Source organism: Erithacus rubecula (genome assembly GCF_903797595.1).
Source record: "Erithacus rubecula genome assembly, chromosome: 6".
Classification (NCBI taxonomy): Eukaryota; Metazoa; Chordata; class Aves; order Passeriformes; family Muscicapidae; genus Erithacus; species Erithacus rubecula.
In genome coordinates this window covers 56745832-56762813 of record NC_136688.1, presented here as the reverse complement: position 1 = coordinate 56762813, position 16982 = coordinate 56745832, and the positions used below count along the sequence as shown (strand labels likewise).

Sequence of the window (16982 nt, the reverse complement as noted above, 5' to 3'; positions counted from 1 at the left end):
TGGGGCAGCGCCGGGCGCGCACGGCGCGGCCGCGGCTCCTCCCCGGCCGCCATCGGCACCGGCGGCACCATCACCGTCACTATCACCGCCATCGCCACCATCGCCATGGCCCTGCGGGCGCTCTGGGTCCTCAGGCACGACCCTGCGGCCGGCGACGCCGTGCTCTTCTCCAGGTAGCCGCGGTACCGGGATAGAGGGGCACGGCGCGCTGGGCAGGTCCGAGGGTCGCGCTGGGTGCCTGGGGTGATGTAGAAGGGATGCAGGTGCCCTGAGGGATCCCAGTGCCCTGAGGGAAGCGGCTGTTCTTGGGGGGGGCGGATGCTTTAGGGGTGCGGGAGCTCTGGGGGGAACTGAGCGCCCTGGGGATGGTCCTGAGGGGGCCGGGGAGCTCTGGGGGTCTGGATGTCCTGAAGGAAATCCTGGTGCTCTGGGGGTCTGGATGTCCTAAAAGAAATCCTGGTGCTCTGGGGGTCTGGATGCCCTCGAGGAAATCCTGGTGTCCTGGAGGGATCGGGTGCTCTGGGAGTTTGGGTGTTCTGCTGACCTGTGGGGCCGCAGTTCAGACCCCAAAACATGCAAAAACACCAAAGAAAACCACCCATCTGATACTGAATAAATCCCTTGTCTCATCCTAGTGCCTCTGGATGTTGTGTGTTTCTGACCCTGATTTCCTGAAGTTCGGAATCAGAAGCACGTTATTCACATTATGTGCTTTTAACTAAATATGGGGCTTTTTCACAGCTTCTGCATTTTACACGAGTTTCCTTGCTCTGTTCCTCTTTCTTGTTTGGCAGTGTGGAAAAGGACAAGGCAGTGATTGTGAAATACTGCCAGATTAACAAAATGGACAAAGGAGAAAGCATTATATTATTGCTTATATTTTACTTATATTCTCTCCTTGTTGTTCTATAGCTGTACACAAAGTAGAGTACTTTTACACAGAAATTCAGCTTTCCATTTGATGCTATTTTTTGCATATAAATGCATTTTTTGAAAGTTATCAGAGGACTTTTAAGTTATTGAACACTAAAGAGTCCTCCAAAGGAGGAGTTTTTACTTGGAATTCCTGCGGGTATAAAGTAAGACTTTGGGCTAGGCAGGTTACTCTTGTTGGGCTGGCAAGATTTGTTACCCTTTTTTTTTTTTTCTTCTGTGAATGCAGAGAAATCTAGACAATGAGAAAAAAAGTAACTGGGGCTAGGGAAAGTTTGTGGGACCTACAGTCCTAGTCTGAATTCAGTAAAACCAAAGAGAGAGAACCTAGGAGTGGAAAAAAAACCGCAAAAAAAACCAGCAAAAAGAGTAAGTAGACTATCTTCCATCTTCAGGTGCAGACAGATCTCTCCATTGGACACTCCTCTGATTGTTTTAGGATTAGTATTATGGTCCTTGTATTACCTACAGGACTAGAGCTGAGGCCTCCCCTCTACAAACACAGATAAAGAGAAAACCTTGTCCCCAAAACCTCGGAGAGTGTAATCACCCCGGAGCAGGGGGGCTGGTGACAGGCATGTCTGAAGTGACTTGTCACACAGTGAGTGTGCAGACAAGGAGAAGCACTCCTTTGAAAAGGGCAAACTATCCTTGATGCTTCAAGTGATTTCCAGACTTGGATCTTTCAAGTTCCCAGAGGAAATAATAGGGCTGTGCAAGCCCCAAGTTTATCCTCCTAACTGACCTTAAATTCAACAAAGCACGCAGACAATATAAAGAATGCCCGGATCACATGGAAACTGTTGGTTTCAGGACTTAGGCACTCAGCTGGAGATACATGAGCCCTGATCTTTAACCTCAGGGAGGACATTGGGGACATCAAAGCATTCCCCCCCACCTTTTTTTTTTTTTTGTTTGTTTTATTTTTTGGGGTTTTTTTGAGCTAATCATAACTTAATTCAGGCAACAAGGATGGGGTCTCTCTTGACTCACCGAAGTTCATTCATCCTTGGAAACTTTCATCATTTTATTTTCTTTTTTAAGTTTGCATCACTTTTTTAGAAGGGAATACTGAAAAATTGGGATCTGAAAGGCTAACTAATGATTTAATGACTCAGCTGGTAAAATTCAGTGGGGAGAGGAGGAGGCTGCTGTGGTGTGGGGACAGCTTCAGCAAGTAGAGCAGAGACTGGGACTTGACTAAGACAAAACCAGACTGAAATATCTCCTCTTCCCTTGTTTTGGAAATGTTGGCCAAAAATAAGAGCTGCTCACCAAGGTTACACATAGCCTCTTAACAACACCCTGGCTCTGCAAAGCCTCATAAATTTTAGAGCTGTAAACTCACTTTGTTTCTTTGCTCTTCAGAATAAAATGTGAGACCACAGGAGGTGTTTTGCTGTCATCTGTATCCTGTTTACAAATCTTGTAGCTCTGACTTTGCTCTATGTTTGCTTTTCCCTTACCAAAAAAAAAACACAATAAAAGCCCTTGATGCCTTATTAAGAATCAAAGAAAAAAAAAAAAAAGCCACAGTCACTGAAAATAAGCCTGAGGAAGTGTAGCTGCCTCCAGTTATTGAGTTCAGAAAAGATGATGTAGGTGGGACTTAGAGGCAGCAGGATAAGATCCATGGAAGTGCTCAGGAGCAGGAGGGAAGTGCTACAGATGGAAGTCATAGATATAACAAAATCCCACATTGCTGGGCTTGCAAGTTCCATGGCAATTTAAGAAGCAGACTGTCAATGTGTCCTTAAAAAGGTATAAAAAGGACACCAAATGAAGGCATTTATGTATCTGTGCAGTTTTTTCACCCACATTGGCATGCAAGCGTGGCTCTGAGTGCAAACATCTGAGAACATCCACTTCAAAATGATCCATAAAGTGATTTAATTTTGTGTGTGTGACCTATGATGGGCACTTGTGGATAATTACTAAGGGAATCCACATAACAGAATGTAGGAAAGCCAGGCTGTCAGCAAACTTCATGTAAGAGACATTCAGGGGAGTCTGCAGTTCCAAACCATGGAAAAAACACTGCATTAATGGAAGTAATATCTTTTCTCAGTTATTTATTGAAAGACAACTCCTCAGTTCCTCTTGATGGATTTAGATTACCTTGAAAAGAAATTCGTCCCACTTCCCTCTAAAAAACAATACTGCTGCAGGACAAAAAAATCCCAAATGTAGTTTTAAGCAGTTAATATGATATTCCTCAAATATTATCTCTAGAAAATTTTAAATTAAAAATATGTATTGGTACCACACAGCAATTCTTAATTGCACAGAATTTCTGTCCATGACATTTTCATTACCATCTTAAATACTTGATAAAATGAAATTATGAAGAGGTAATGAAAGCTTTTAAGTCACATATATTGCATGTGCAGTGGGGAATTGTTGTTAATGTAATAATAATAATAATAATAATAATGGTGGTGGTGTTATTATTATTATTATTGTTATAGCAGCAAAGCTGTAGTGCTAGTATACTCTGTCTAGGCAAAAAGCTGTTGTAGTTGCATTTTATTACATAGAACATCCATTTTCTTCAATATCTGAGAACTTGTCTTCAGCGGGATCTTGCCTCTTGGAAATATTTGAAGTTCTGCATTGACGGTAGTTATTCCCTGTACCTTTGTGTGACAGCCAGCATAGATGGACAGATTCACATTTTATTTTAAAAAATAAGTGTTTAGTCATGAGAATGTATTTACTCAAAGTTTAGACTTGCTAGAAAGAATCCTAACTACTCAGTGATTTATGTTCTGATCCCACCACTGCTTCTGTCAAGTTGCTGCAGGCTTAACGAAGTTAGGAATAACACGAAGTTTTTTTTAGTTCCAGTGGGTTTGGGGGAGTTGTTTGAAGAGAAACCCAAAATCAGTAATGCCAAGGTGTTGCTCGTGCCTTTGCAGCCGGAGGAGGGTTGGGTGTTTGTTTCGGGTGACACTCCGGGCGGCGCTGAGCTCTCTCTCCGTTCCCGCAGGCGCTTCCCCACGGTGGAGCTCCGCGCCGAGAGCCTGAACGGCGCCGCGCACGTTGCGGTGCCGCCGGACGGCGCCGTGCTGGGAGCGCTGCTGCGGCAGCTGCGCCTGCGGGACCGGCACCTGTTCCTGCAGCAGCGCGACGGCTGCGCCCGCTCCAGCCGCTGCTGCGCGCACTGCCTGCCCACCGCCGCCGGGGAGCTCTGGCCCCTGCTCGCCTTCCGCAGCAGCGGCCTCATCTACGCCTGCCTGCCGCTGGTGGAGGGCAGCCTGGAGCCGCGCCCGCCGCTCCTCACCGTCGCGGGGCTCTCGCAGGGACTGGCTCTGCTGCTGGGCATCATGGACTACGTGTCTCCCAGCGGTAAAAACGAGGCCGAGCTGAGCGCAAAGATCGGGCAGCTCCGGAATCTGCTGATCCAGGCCTGTCCCCTGGGCACCCCCCTGAACACCAACATCCGCAGCCTGAGCAGCTCCTTCGAGGACATCCAGGAGATGCCTGTGGATAAGGATCAGCCGGCCTGGAGATCCTGCACCTACAAGGGCAAACCTCAGGTGAATGTCTGCATCGCTGAGAAGGTCAAGTGTATGCAGTATGACCAGAGCGATGTGCTGGACACGTGGCAAGTTTATGGAGCTGTGAACTGCAAGGTGAGAGCTTTTGATGTGCAAAATACTCATTTCATGTCAAATGATACATTGAGTTGGAAATTTTCCCCATTTTGTTGTCTGAGTCACATTCAGGAGTTACTGGTTCCTTCGACTGCTTGGCCACACTGCCCTTACTTTAAATGAGCCACTGGAATGCCTGAATTAGACAAAATGTATCCAGGCTGAGATGTCTAAATGTCTTCTACAAGTGTCTTCACATGAGCATTTTTAATTATTTAAGCATTTTTTAATTCCTGCCAAATGAAAGTTTAATCTTCTGCCCTTCTTTGTTCTACTGCAACAACCCTTATGGAGTTTTTTTATTTTGATCCCACAAATGCTCATGTTTCATGGAATAAGAACAGCTGATAAAGAACCTGGTGAAAGAAACTGGTTGTATAATTATTTTGGATGGTTTGTATGTCACAGTAGTTTTCATTGTAGAATCCCAGAATGGTTTGGGTTGGAAAGAACCTTAAAGATCATCTCATTCCAACCCCCTGCCATGGGCAGGACACCTTCCATTACACCAGGTTGCTCTAAACCCTGCACTTCCAGGGATGGATTTCCTTGGGCATTGTTTAATATTAAAATACCTCTTTGTTTAACATTGCAAACTGGGGACTATTGACTAAATACATCCATAATAATTATGAAATATATTAAAATTTAGAACTGTAATTTGTACTATAATTCATTCTTTGCCTTGAATTATGCTTAGGAAGCACACAATATTATCTTGGCACACTGTATTTGTAACTCTCAGTGTTTTACAAGGAGAGAGACCTGCTAATAAAGTGATTATTTAATTATTTGCATGAAGTGGGATACTCATCTCTAAAGGAGGCTGACCTAAATGCTGCATTTCCAGGGCTCTCAGAGGGACAATTCCCAGGTCATTTTGCAGGGTGTGTGGATGGCCTTACACGAGGAAGAAATTCCAGGTGTGATCATGGCCTGCTGAGATGGCATGGGGAGGAATGAGACAAGGGACATTTGCTGTGACAGGGCTGGCATGGGACCACAGGAGCCATCCAGAGCATGCTGGAAATTCATTAAGTGGATGTTGTAAAAGCAGCCTAATTAATTAAATTGTCAGCAAGAGACAAGTGAGACTGATGTCTTAGTATTGATGGTTAGTACTAGTGATTGAAGCCAACTGAAAATTGGTAGGGATTTTATTTCTTTTTAATGCTGAACACGGGTTTTATTTTTGAACATCTGATTGTGACTCCATTCAGTTATTTTAGAATAATGTCTTGACTTCCTTTTCCCAAGTGTGACATAGAGGGGTCTGCACCAAACGTCACCCTCAGCCTGAGCCTCCCGAGCAACGCGCCCCCCGCTGCAGGACATTGTGCTCCATCACTGTGTCACCTCTGTGGACCCTGCCATGCTCATGTCCACCAGTGCTGAGCCTCTGCATGATTCTGTCTACAATGGACCTTACAAATTCCCTTTCATTCCTCCTTCAGATTCCTTCAACCTGTGTTACTACACTTCCCAGGTAACAACACTCTCCCAGCCCGTGCTGTTCTCTAGATGGAAATAAAATCACCCACATGGGCATGCTGGAGTGAGTTTGAGTCTAATATAGATAATAAAGCATTATATAAAATGGTTTTTATGTAATGAACTGCTTGGAAGGCACTTAAGGACTTGAGTTGTCTGAATCATCTTCAGGAGTTACTGGTACCTTTGCTTGGCAACGCTGCTCTTACTTTAAATCAGCCACTTAAATATTTGAATTAGGCAAAATATATCCAGGGTGAGATGTCAAGTGCATGCCCCCCAAGTCTGTTATCACAAGCAGCCTGAAGAATTTAGCACAGTCAATAATTAATGTCTGTCTGGAGTCTTTTTTGAAGTACTTTAGCAATGAAAACAGTATATAACTGATCTTGTGATGATGGTGTTAATATATCTTGAGAATTAGTATAGTTTTTTTCAGGTTCCTGTCCCACCAATTTTGGGATGTTACCAGCTCGTTGAAGAGGGATCACAGATAAAAATAACAGTTAATTTAAAGCTCCATGAAAGCATAAAGAATTCTTTTGAGTACTGTGAAGCTCGTATACCTTTCTTCAACAGGTAAGAATAAAGAAAGACTAAATAAATTTCTTCCATTCCCCAAATCAATTTATCAGGAATCAATATGAGAGATTATGCTCCATCAGGGTGTTACCAACCTTGGAATTCCTTTAATTTCCAGAATAGAGAATTATACCAGAATATTTGGTAAGGTTCCAAACACTTCTGTTGCTCATCCTGTTTCCCTGTGGTATTTTCTCACATGAAACACTGCCACAATCCCCCAGGTGGATTAAGCTGGAGATCACTTCCAACCCAGGGTTACCTGTTCTTTAAGACTGCTAATCCTAGCTACAGATCAGCTTATCAAAAATATAGTTATTTCAAATTAAAACGATAGTTTTCATCTAAGCCTCTCTGGCAGCTGCCATGACTCTGCTGCCAGGTAATTATCATGAAAATTCAAAGATGGAATGATACAAAGTTGCTGATGCAGATCATAGTGTTAGTAAAACACTGTCAGTGAACAAAAACATCAACAGCTCCTTTGTGATTGCTGGGCTGAGAGCATGGTGATTTCCTCCTGCTCTGTAATTTCTTCTCATAAATTAGCAGTGTGCTCACCTAGGTGTGATTTGTCTGTATGCACATAAATAATGTCTGTCAGCATTTCCTGGCTTTCTGTAAAATAAACAGGCATTACCAAATGCTGAATGACAGTAATTCCAGTGGTTTCATTTCTCCTCTCTCACACAGGGGCCCCATTGCTCAGTTAGAGTACAAAGTTAGCTATGGCCAGCTGGACTTGTCCCGGGAGAAGAGCCTCCTGGTTTGGGTCATTGGTAAGGAGCTCAGCCCTGGGACTGCCCTTCCTCCCCCAGCCCCTTCTCTGCAGCCTGGGCACAGCTGTGTGACATCTAATAAATGCTGTCTCTGCCTTTAGGACAGAAGTTCCCCAAATCTTTGGAAGTTTCCCTGACTGGAACTCTGTCTTTTGGCACCGCAGGCAAAGAGCACCCAACTGATTATGTGTGCACTGGGAACACTGCATATGTAAAAGTGAGTCACAGGCTCTGGGAAAAGAGGCCTTAGTAGCCACTTTTTTAAAAGTCTTCCATTGAAGATACATCAATTTAAAATGTCATATTCTCAGCATGGACTTTTGTTGTCCTGCCTAGAGGCTTTGACATCCTGTCCCTTTGGAGTACCCTTGCATACCCAGAGTGTGTGACACAGATTGCCAGGATTTGCACAGCAAGGGTGACAATATGCATCTGATGGTGTTTTTCTCTCTTTTTGTAGCTGTATTTTAGGATCCCAGACTTTACTCTTACTGGATGTTACGTAGACCAGCATTGTGTTCAGATCTTTGTTCCAGGGAAACCCAAAATTACTGCATGTGAGTTGCTAAAATTGAATTGAAATTATGAACTGGGTATCAGTGACTGAAATTACATAACTGAAGTTGGGCTTTTGTTCTTTGTCTTTGAGCTAGGGGTTTTTTGTGATGTTTAAAGCATCCCTGGAGTAGGGACTGGCCTCTGCTTTTGAGATGAGAACTCTTACAAAGTCAGCCTCTCTCTGGGGCTCTCTCTCCTCTGCCCTGGTTCCATAATGGCAGAACTCTTGGGGGAACAGGGAATGATCCTCCATAGTCTGGCCCCTTGTTTAGGACACTTTTTTCAGACATATTTTGGGTGAGTGGCATTACCCAGGTACAGAACTCAGCTCCTGCATGCAAGGTGACACTGCTGCTGTCAGTGTCACCACACCAGCAGCCCTTGGTGGATGTGGCTCTACACTGAATGTGTGAAGCAGAACCCAAATCTGCTTTTTCACACATGAGCACTGCCAAGCCTGCACCAAAAATACCCTAAAAAGCACACAGAAAGCACTCATTAAACCTGAGCAGCTCTGCCTAATGGAAGCATTTTTATTTCTAGTTGTCTCTCTGTTGCAACTTCTGCCAGTCATGGTAGCAGAAGTCTGTGAATGCCTTTTGAAAAGCTTGGTCTACACTGTTAATTTTGTGACAGGTCACACTCAGCCCTGAATTGTAACACAGAAAAAGCAGCATTTTCATATTTTATATCCAGCATGCAATTTATATTCATTGAACAAAATCCAAGCCATCCACCTGCTTTTGACTTAACCTCTGTTTGAATTTTAAGCTCATGACTGATACATTAGTAAAGGTAATTGAAGCTGAGACTTTAAATGTCTCATTATCAGAAACGATTTTCAAATAATAGTAAGAGTCTTACAGTTTAAAGAGGCCATTATACCTTTTCTGTAAACTGGTAAGGATGGATTAATAGTCACTTAACTTGGATGAAGGAATGTCTGATTGTAAGGCACCCTGTAATGCTTATTTTTCTTACCTGTTTTTCCCCTTCAGCTCGTGAACTGATCTCTTCTGATTACTACATCTGGAATTCCAAAGCACCAGCACCTATGGTGTACAAGCTCTCACTTGACTAATATATTTGGGAATATTTTTTATATTTAAACAAAGCACAGTATTAATGAGATTTATGTCATGATATGGTAAAATAAATATTCTTCAGCACTTTTGCTTTCTGTGTGTTCCTAGAAATTTCTGTTGGTGGAAAACAAGAGGTCACTTGTCTTAAAAACATGAGTTGGTTTTAAAGTGTTGAATCATGATAGCCTAGAGAGGACAATTTGAAATGTACTTGCTGTGGCTGGTTTTACTTTCTCTTCTAACTTTAACTGATACAAAATAAGTCCCAGGTGTTACATGTACAGACATTGAGATTCCCAGTTACTCCCAGTTACTCCACTGGTTTCCCATTGCAGGATGGGAAAGGTCTCAGCATCCTATTCCTGTCCTGAAGTCACAAGAATCTCATCAAACTCCAGATTCAGAGTTCAAAGCAGAAGTTGTGTTTATTTTACAAGATGTGTACAGAACACACACCAATCAATAACTCACAAGGATTTTCAAGAGGAGGAGGAGTATGAGCAGCACTTCTGAAACTGGAGGCAATTTTAAATAAGGAATCTTTATTGCCTCTACCAGCAGAAGTGGTGATTCCCTTGCACACATGCCTGTGACCTGCTCTGAAAGCAGAGGTGTGAACTGGGGTTTCTGGTTCTGAGGAGGCAAAATCAGCTAAGTTTGCTGGAGGTTCCAGAAACCATCACTGAGCTGTTCTTCCTGGAAAAGTAGGTGGGAAAAGTCTCAATTTATAGATTCCAACCTGATTTTGAGATCTGCAGGAACACAGGAATTGGAGTTTAGGAGAGTTACCAGGAAATGTGCAGATTCTGAAGGGGTGGTGAGGAGGTGCCAGGACCTGGAGAGCAGCAAGAGGCAGAGGATGCTGAGTCCTAACAGAGCTGCTCCTGCCCTGCCTCGTGTTCCACTATGGGGTAAATCAGGTCAGGGATTGTGCAAGGAGGGGAGTTTTAAACTATAATCTGAAATGATAGAGTAATCTAATGGGTTGGTTAAATGTCCTAGAGTGTGGAATCATTCTTGTGAAATGCTGTTGAGCAGAAGCTGCTGTGCAAACAGAAAAAACAGAGCTCTGCTCTGTGCTCTGTTTCACACAGGTGAAGAGTCTGTTTTGTTCAGCAGCAGAAGGTGAGTCTGTGATTTCCCAGGACCCAGCCCCTCCCTGCTGGAGTTGTCCACATGCCTGGACACCAGGGTGTGAGTGGGAAGAGGAGCTCTCTGCTAGAAGGGATTAGAGCCTGTTCTGGACACCAGGCCATGGTGTTTGACTTCCACCTACCCATGAGAAAATGGGAGCTCTGCTCTGCACAGCAGCCTCTGCAGGAATGGATTTTCTTACTCAAATACTCCCCAGTAAATTCTGGGAAGCAATGGCACTGCCTACATTCATGGTATCTTAGGAGACCCTTTGCACTTCATAGAGGGGGATTCTTCTAAATCCTGATCTTTTGTGTTTCCCTCTTGCCCAAGTCTCTGACTCTCATGGTTAGAGGAGTTGTGGTGCTCAGGAGTGGAGGCCTCTGGCTTTGCTGAACTAAAAATGCCATTTATTTTACAGAAGCTGTGAATTGAAATAATGAACTGGAAATATAAAGTACTTTGCACACACCCATAGGGCAGGTTTGGAGGGAGGGAGGGGACAGGTGATGTTTCCCTTCTAGCCCTGAGCAGTTTTTCACAACCTCATATCAGCCATCACCTGTTTTGATTTGTTATCAAGCTTTGCTCCATATTTGCTGCAGTGCTGTGCTCAGGGACAGCCCTGTAGTGAGAAAAGAGGGGGAAGGAGCCCTGTCTGCCTTTCTTGAGAGTGCTGAGATCTCTGCAGCTGTGAGTGTGCAGCACACCCTGTTCCTTAGAAAATACCAGGAACAGGGAAGGCAGCAAAACACACCAGGTTAAAGGTGTGCACACAGCTTCACCCAGCACTGTGCAACCCCTGTGGGACACCCACACTGGGGGAGAAGCCAGAGAGCTTCTCCTGGCCTTTGGGAAGGGCCCATGGATCCTAGAAAAATATTCATAAGGTAGGAAAGTAGTAAACTCAGCTTAGTAAACTCACTAAATTAGGGAACACTGGGTAGGTAATACTGGAAGAGTTCAAGGAGTTACAGGTGACTGAACCTTCCTGTGTTTCTCTGTTCCCTCTGTAGTTGCCCAGATAATTTTTTTATGTGCTCTGACCACTTGTCCTGTTTTATGAAGGGAGAAAACCCCTTCAAAACCTGAATCAGGAAGATCTGATGTAGAGCTCACATGAGCCTGAGCACTCCCAGGGCAGAGCTGGTGCCCAGCAGAGGTTCTGGTGGGCTCTAAAGGTGATCAAGTTCTTTCAGCTTTTTAATAAAATAAACAAGTTTTTAATACAAGAGTTTCTTTTAAAATGTGTTAAAGGGAAAAAACCCAAAAATTTTATTTTGGTACAGAGTGCAGTTTCTTTTTCCAGAGTGTTTGCTGCTTGAAGTGCTTCTATTTATAATTTTGTCACAGGCATAGATTATATGAGATTTTTGTGAAGGTCACTTTGCACAAAAACTTATCAAAAGAAGTGGCCACAGAGTTCTCCAGACTTTGTATTCTATTTCAAAGAGCCAGAAGAAAACTAAGATGCAAAGAACTGAAAACAATGCAAAGACTTAAATAATGGGTTGCAAACCTGACATTCCTCCCCCTTACAAAACAAAACAAAACTGAGTATAAATATTAAGGAGTTAATATGGAACTCACTTCATTAGTGAAATTAATTTGTTTCATTTCATTAGAATTTGGGAGTCATGTAAGAAAGAGCAATTAAAATTAATTTAAAGCAAATACATGCTATCAAAGCTTTTGAGGTGAGACTGAACATTAATTGGCAATGAGAATTGATGTAACAGACCACTAAGAAATTAAAATAATGCAAAATCCATGTATAACTCACTAAGTACAGCAAAAATGGCTGAGATTTCCAAATCCAGTGGTGTTGGGGAACCCTCATGTTTTAGAGCCCAGCTGTTTTATTTAACACACATGGAAAGGTGTGGAGGGAAATTGGGGGTTTGCACTGAGGCTCCCAGAGGCTGAGGAGCTGCAATTCCTGTTCCTCTCACCACAGAAGGGAATGAGCCCCCTAACACAGTTCCATGTTGTCAAATCTGTCACTGAGCACTACTCAGTGGTTTGATGGTTTTCCAGTTTTCTGGAAGCCCTTTCCTCCCACCAAGGATTTGGTGACAGCTCCAAGAAGGTTTATGCCAGTTCCTCAAGAACTTTGGGGTAAATCCTGTTCCTTCAGATAATTTGGAAGTCACTTTTTTCACATAATTCAGCCCTCTGCATTTTTTCACTTTTTTTTTTCATGCTGTGGCCATTTGTTACCAGTAAACACTAAAACAATGAGGCATTAAACATTCCATGGTTGTCCCCTGTTTATTCTTGCTGTCTTAGGAATTGGTCACACTTTGTCCTATTTGTACAAGCCCTGCTGAGATCTGAGCCAGGAGAGAGTTTGTAAATCCATGTTTGTCCCTCACTACTTCTGCTGACTCCCTCACCACCACCTCCCTGTTCTCTCATCCTTAGGGGACAGACAAAATAAAAGATAATTCCATTTCACAGTGGGGAAAACCAAGCCCACACAAAGCTGAATGAATCATGGCAGGGAATCCCTGCAGCCTCCAATCCCAAATGAGACATTAGGTGAGAATTTTGTGGATCCCACTTTGGGAAGTGCAAGATTCCCTGGAAGAGCTGCTGCAACTCTGTATGGCTGTCAGTGGGAGTCCTACAAAGACACCTTGGGGCTGCTTCTAAATTTCATCCCCATACCTGTATTCCCCTCTTGCTACCAAAATCTGGCCACACAAACCCAATGCAACAATTCAGGTGCAGGGAACAGAGATTTAACTCTGTGACTCCCCAGGACACAAATCTAATGTTGCCCTAAGCTGCCACCAGTCTGCTGAGTTTTGCAGCAATGAGGTGATAATTCAGTAAGGGGGGAATTCATGCATGGAAGCAGGACCTGAGAGAAAAAAAAATCTTTTTTCCTCTAAAAATGGGGATGGTCTCTCTTGTGAGCAGGCTGGCATTAAAGCCCTGTTTCTCTCCACCCCCACCCAGATCCAAAGGACCAGGGGGCTGTTGCTTTGTGCAGCCCTGCAGCAGACAGGACACCCAGCCAGTATTCCCAGGAGGCTTTCCCAGGAAACAGCATCCCTGGAACTGGAGTGCTGCATGTGTGGGAGGACAGCAGGGCCACCACTCCATCCCAGGACAGTGGGGCCAGGGAGGAGCTGGAAAAGAGAGGAGCTGTGCTTCTCCCAGGGGTTGGGATGGCACCTCAGCCCCCAAAGGGGCTGGAGGGCTCTCTAAAGAATCCCCATTAAAGATGCACCTGTCCCCCAGGATGGCACACCTTTAACAAGCCAAGGGAGCTCCCAACCCTCAGGGATGTTTCTTTCCTAAGGACTCCTGCCCCACAGTGCAACTGAAAATCTGATATTTTAAGCCACAAGCCTGCCCCCTTTTCTCCTTCTTGCTTTTACAAGGTCTCCAGGAAACCTGGTCGAGCTCTAGATAATTTTTGAAATCCTGATGCCATTTGTAGAGACACGTAACAGCAGAGAACTAAACCCAGCCCATTTTCTCCCCAATGAGATCAGCTGGTTGCTTTTGATTTTCTCTAGAAACCTATCTCTTCAGGACCTTTCTTTTCCCTTTTTCTTTATTTTTTTGAAGTCAAAGTCTGTTTCCCGTTTGGTAGGTGACCTGTTTAATGTTTTCCCTGTGTCTGGGAACTCCTTAGTGTAATTAGCGACCTTTGAACTCCACAACTAATCCTGAGCTATTTTGTATTCCTTACTCATCTTTAAGGCTGGACCTTTCTTTTCTTTTGAGTCTGCTGCCACAATTAAAGAAGAAACAGCTGCATTTCAAAGGGATTCCAATTCCAGAAGCTTAATCGTGATTGACATGTTCTTATTCTAAGCTATAAGAAACTCTAAGAGTCCTTTCTTGGGTTAAAACTTCAATCATTTTCTAAAAAATTATCTCAATATGGATTTTATTCATTTTCTTTGATAACCATTCTTTGTGATTTTTTTAACTTGAAAGATGCTTTGAGTTTGTGATGAATATGAACTGCACCCACCGAAAGAACATGAATGGTGTCGGGCTCGGGCTGGATGCAGAAGTGCCTAAATTCCATTTATTGTCAAAATCTGATTATGAAACCTGACGTCCTCCGTGTAGCCTGACATCATTCCACATGGACCAAAGGAAGGAGAGGTGGAAGCTCTTGCAAATGAACCCCAGGAAGGCTGGGGAGGGAGATGGTATAAAGCATTCCTCAGAAATACATATATGTATTAACAGTTTTTCCCAATTTTTATAGCACAGGTTAAGAAGCCATTGCCTTCCAGTCCTCTTCACTCTTGGAGAAATGAATTCCCAATGAAAAATCACAGTCAAAGCAGCTGCCATAAAACAAGGATAATTTGAGAATTTTAAAATCATTGCCACAACCCCATAACAAGCCCTGATGAGGCTGTGGTGCTTAAATCTCCTCCAAGGGCTGATCCTAGAAAATGATGGGAGTCTATTGGGTGCTGTTATTTAATTATCTCCCTCTCACTTACATTCAAATTCAGTGTGACCTCTGAAAGATGGGCTTGGAAAAAAACCAAACCAAAACAAAAAGCTTGAAAATCTGTTTGTGTGTTTGTCCAGATCCACCTGAACTTTGGCACACGGATCCATGGGCATCACTGATGGTCAAAACCTACCCAAAACAATCCCAAAGAGTCCCAGGAACGGCAGCAGGCGAGACCTGGTGATCCTAAGACAAAGGTCAAATAAAAGAAGGATGCTAATAAACAGCCCTCCAGTTTAAAGAGATTTCTTTTTTCTTTTTTTTCTCTTTTTTTTTTTTTTTTTTTTTTTTTTTTTTTAAGGATTACATCTTAAATTCCAACAAATCAGATTTAGGAGTTACTGAAAGTGAAATTGATCCATCGCTCAGCCAAACTTTGCAATACTTTCCTGTTCTGACATCATTTAGATAGTTAGCTGCATTATCAGATTAAAAACCATTGTACAGGGCCGCTGAAAGGAAAAGGAGCCAAAAAGCCAAACACTGCCTGAATTCTGAACCTTTTAACCTGGCTGGAGTACGGTGGGGTCCCTGTTATGCAAATACCTCCAATCCTCTGCTAAGTTCAGTGGAAATAATTTTCTTGAATGACAGGTTTATTCAGCAAGGATTCAGTTGGCGATTAATCCCCCTTTGATCTAAGGTATTTCACTTAACTACCAGTTACCTCGTCCTGACAAAGTGCAACCGAGATTAGGGAGATCACCCCAACGCTCGGCGTTTATTCTCCGCAGCCCTTCAAAGGGAAGGGCAGGAATGAGGAATGCAATCTATCCCGGTATTTGAAGATGGAAAGTCCTGTCTCCCGAGTTAGAAAGTCAATTGAATACCAAGTGGGGCTGGCTCCTGACCAGGCACCAGCTCCCCGCCCCAGATATTCCCACTCCGCTCCTGGGGATGGTTTTTTTGTTCTGTCCCCGCTCCCAGCCGGGTTTTCACTCTCTCAGAGATGCCTCTTTATTTCAAAAAAAACTTTGCTTTTGGGGGCAGAGGGTATTTCCTGATTTTCAGCTATTATTTCTTACTAAAAAATGATTTTTCCTAAATTTTTCCTTATTATTATTTTTCCTAAAAAATCCCTTTTGCACTTCTCCTGCGAGTTTAAATATTTATTCATATATAATATATATATATCTAATTTATATATATAATTTATATAATATAGAAATGAATAGTATATGTATTATAAACACATATATTTTAAAAGCTGATAATAGAGCTAATCACCCAAATTACACCAGAATAAGAAAGTTTTGCTGAGGGATGGATCAATCTCATTTTCAGTAACTCCTAAACTTGATTTCTTGGAATTTAAAATGTAATTCTTGAAAAAAACCTAAAAAATCTCCTTTTTAACTGGAGGGCTGTTTATGAGCATCCCTTTTTTATTTGATCTTTGTCTTAGGAACACCAGGTCTTGCCTGCTGCCATTCCTGGGGCTCTTGGGGATCATTTGGGGACAGGTTTATATGTCTGGGTACATATTTATAACTCCAGCAGGTGTGGTGTAAAATTGCTGTGCCAAAACCTATTCATGAATGAAAATACATCACCACAGTGATAGAATCATCCCCTAAAAAATAAAAAAAAAAATCATGCAAGTGCTCCGTGGCTGCCTGACATCTGAAATAAAGCATTTTCCAATCTGCTTACTCATTCACTGATATGTTTTCCCTTTTTGCTGAATGATGACATCATTTTGTAGCAGCATCAACTCCAAAAATGCTGCAGAGACCACGGGAGCACAGTCCTGATCTGGGGCTTAGCTGGGCCAGCCCGTGAGAAGCTGATTACAGGATTGGGCACCAAGCTGCAGTTCCCTATCCGAGGGAAAGGCAGAACAATGTCATTTGTGGGATTCTCCCTGTGGTGAAAGGGGCTGCTGGCATTTCCACTCAGAACTCGCTGATTTTAGAGGGGGGGTTGTTTGTAAATAGGGCTGAGAAAGGAGTAAAATTATCATATTCCACTTTTAGGGCTTTTACCCATCCTGAGATATCAGGCAGCTGCTTAAAGAAATACCTTGTCTGTAGAATTTGTTAAAATCAAACTCCTGCAGCATAACTGTGCTGGTAAATCCTTGCAGAACTGGGGCTGTGTTTTGGGTATTTCTCCACTCCATGGGCAAACTGCAAACCATCCTTCATCTCTGTTGTTATTTTTTTACTCCCTTGTGTGAAATAATTGGAGTTTTTAAAAAGCTGCTCTGCAGGTTGAGCACTTTGCTGTGAAGGATCTGGAGCCTGCCCTGGGCTCTCTCCATCCCAGC

General features: G+C 43.2%; 1 protein-coding gene across 1 annotated transcript; it reads left to right on the top strand.

Moving 5' to 3' along the window:
* The first annotated feature begins 1 nt into the window (after nt 1).
* AP5M1 (adaptor related protein complex 5 subunit mu 1) lies at nt 2–9168 on the top strand. The gene is given in 9 exon segments (XM_079309325.1): nt 2–173; nt 3923–4568; nt 5847–5906; nt 5908–6075; nt 6520–6659; nt 7356–7441; nt 7543–7658; nt 7902–7998; nt 8998–9168. Coding segments are annotated over 9 exon segments (1464 nt in total). The 5' UTR covers nt 2–105; the 3' UTR covers nt 9081–9168.
* The last annotated feature ends 7814 nt before the right edge of the window (nt 9169–16982 follow it).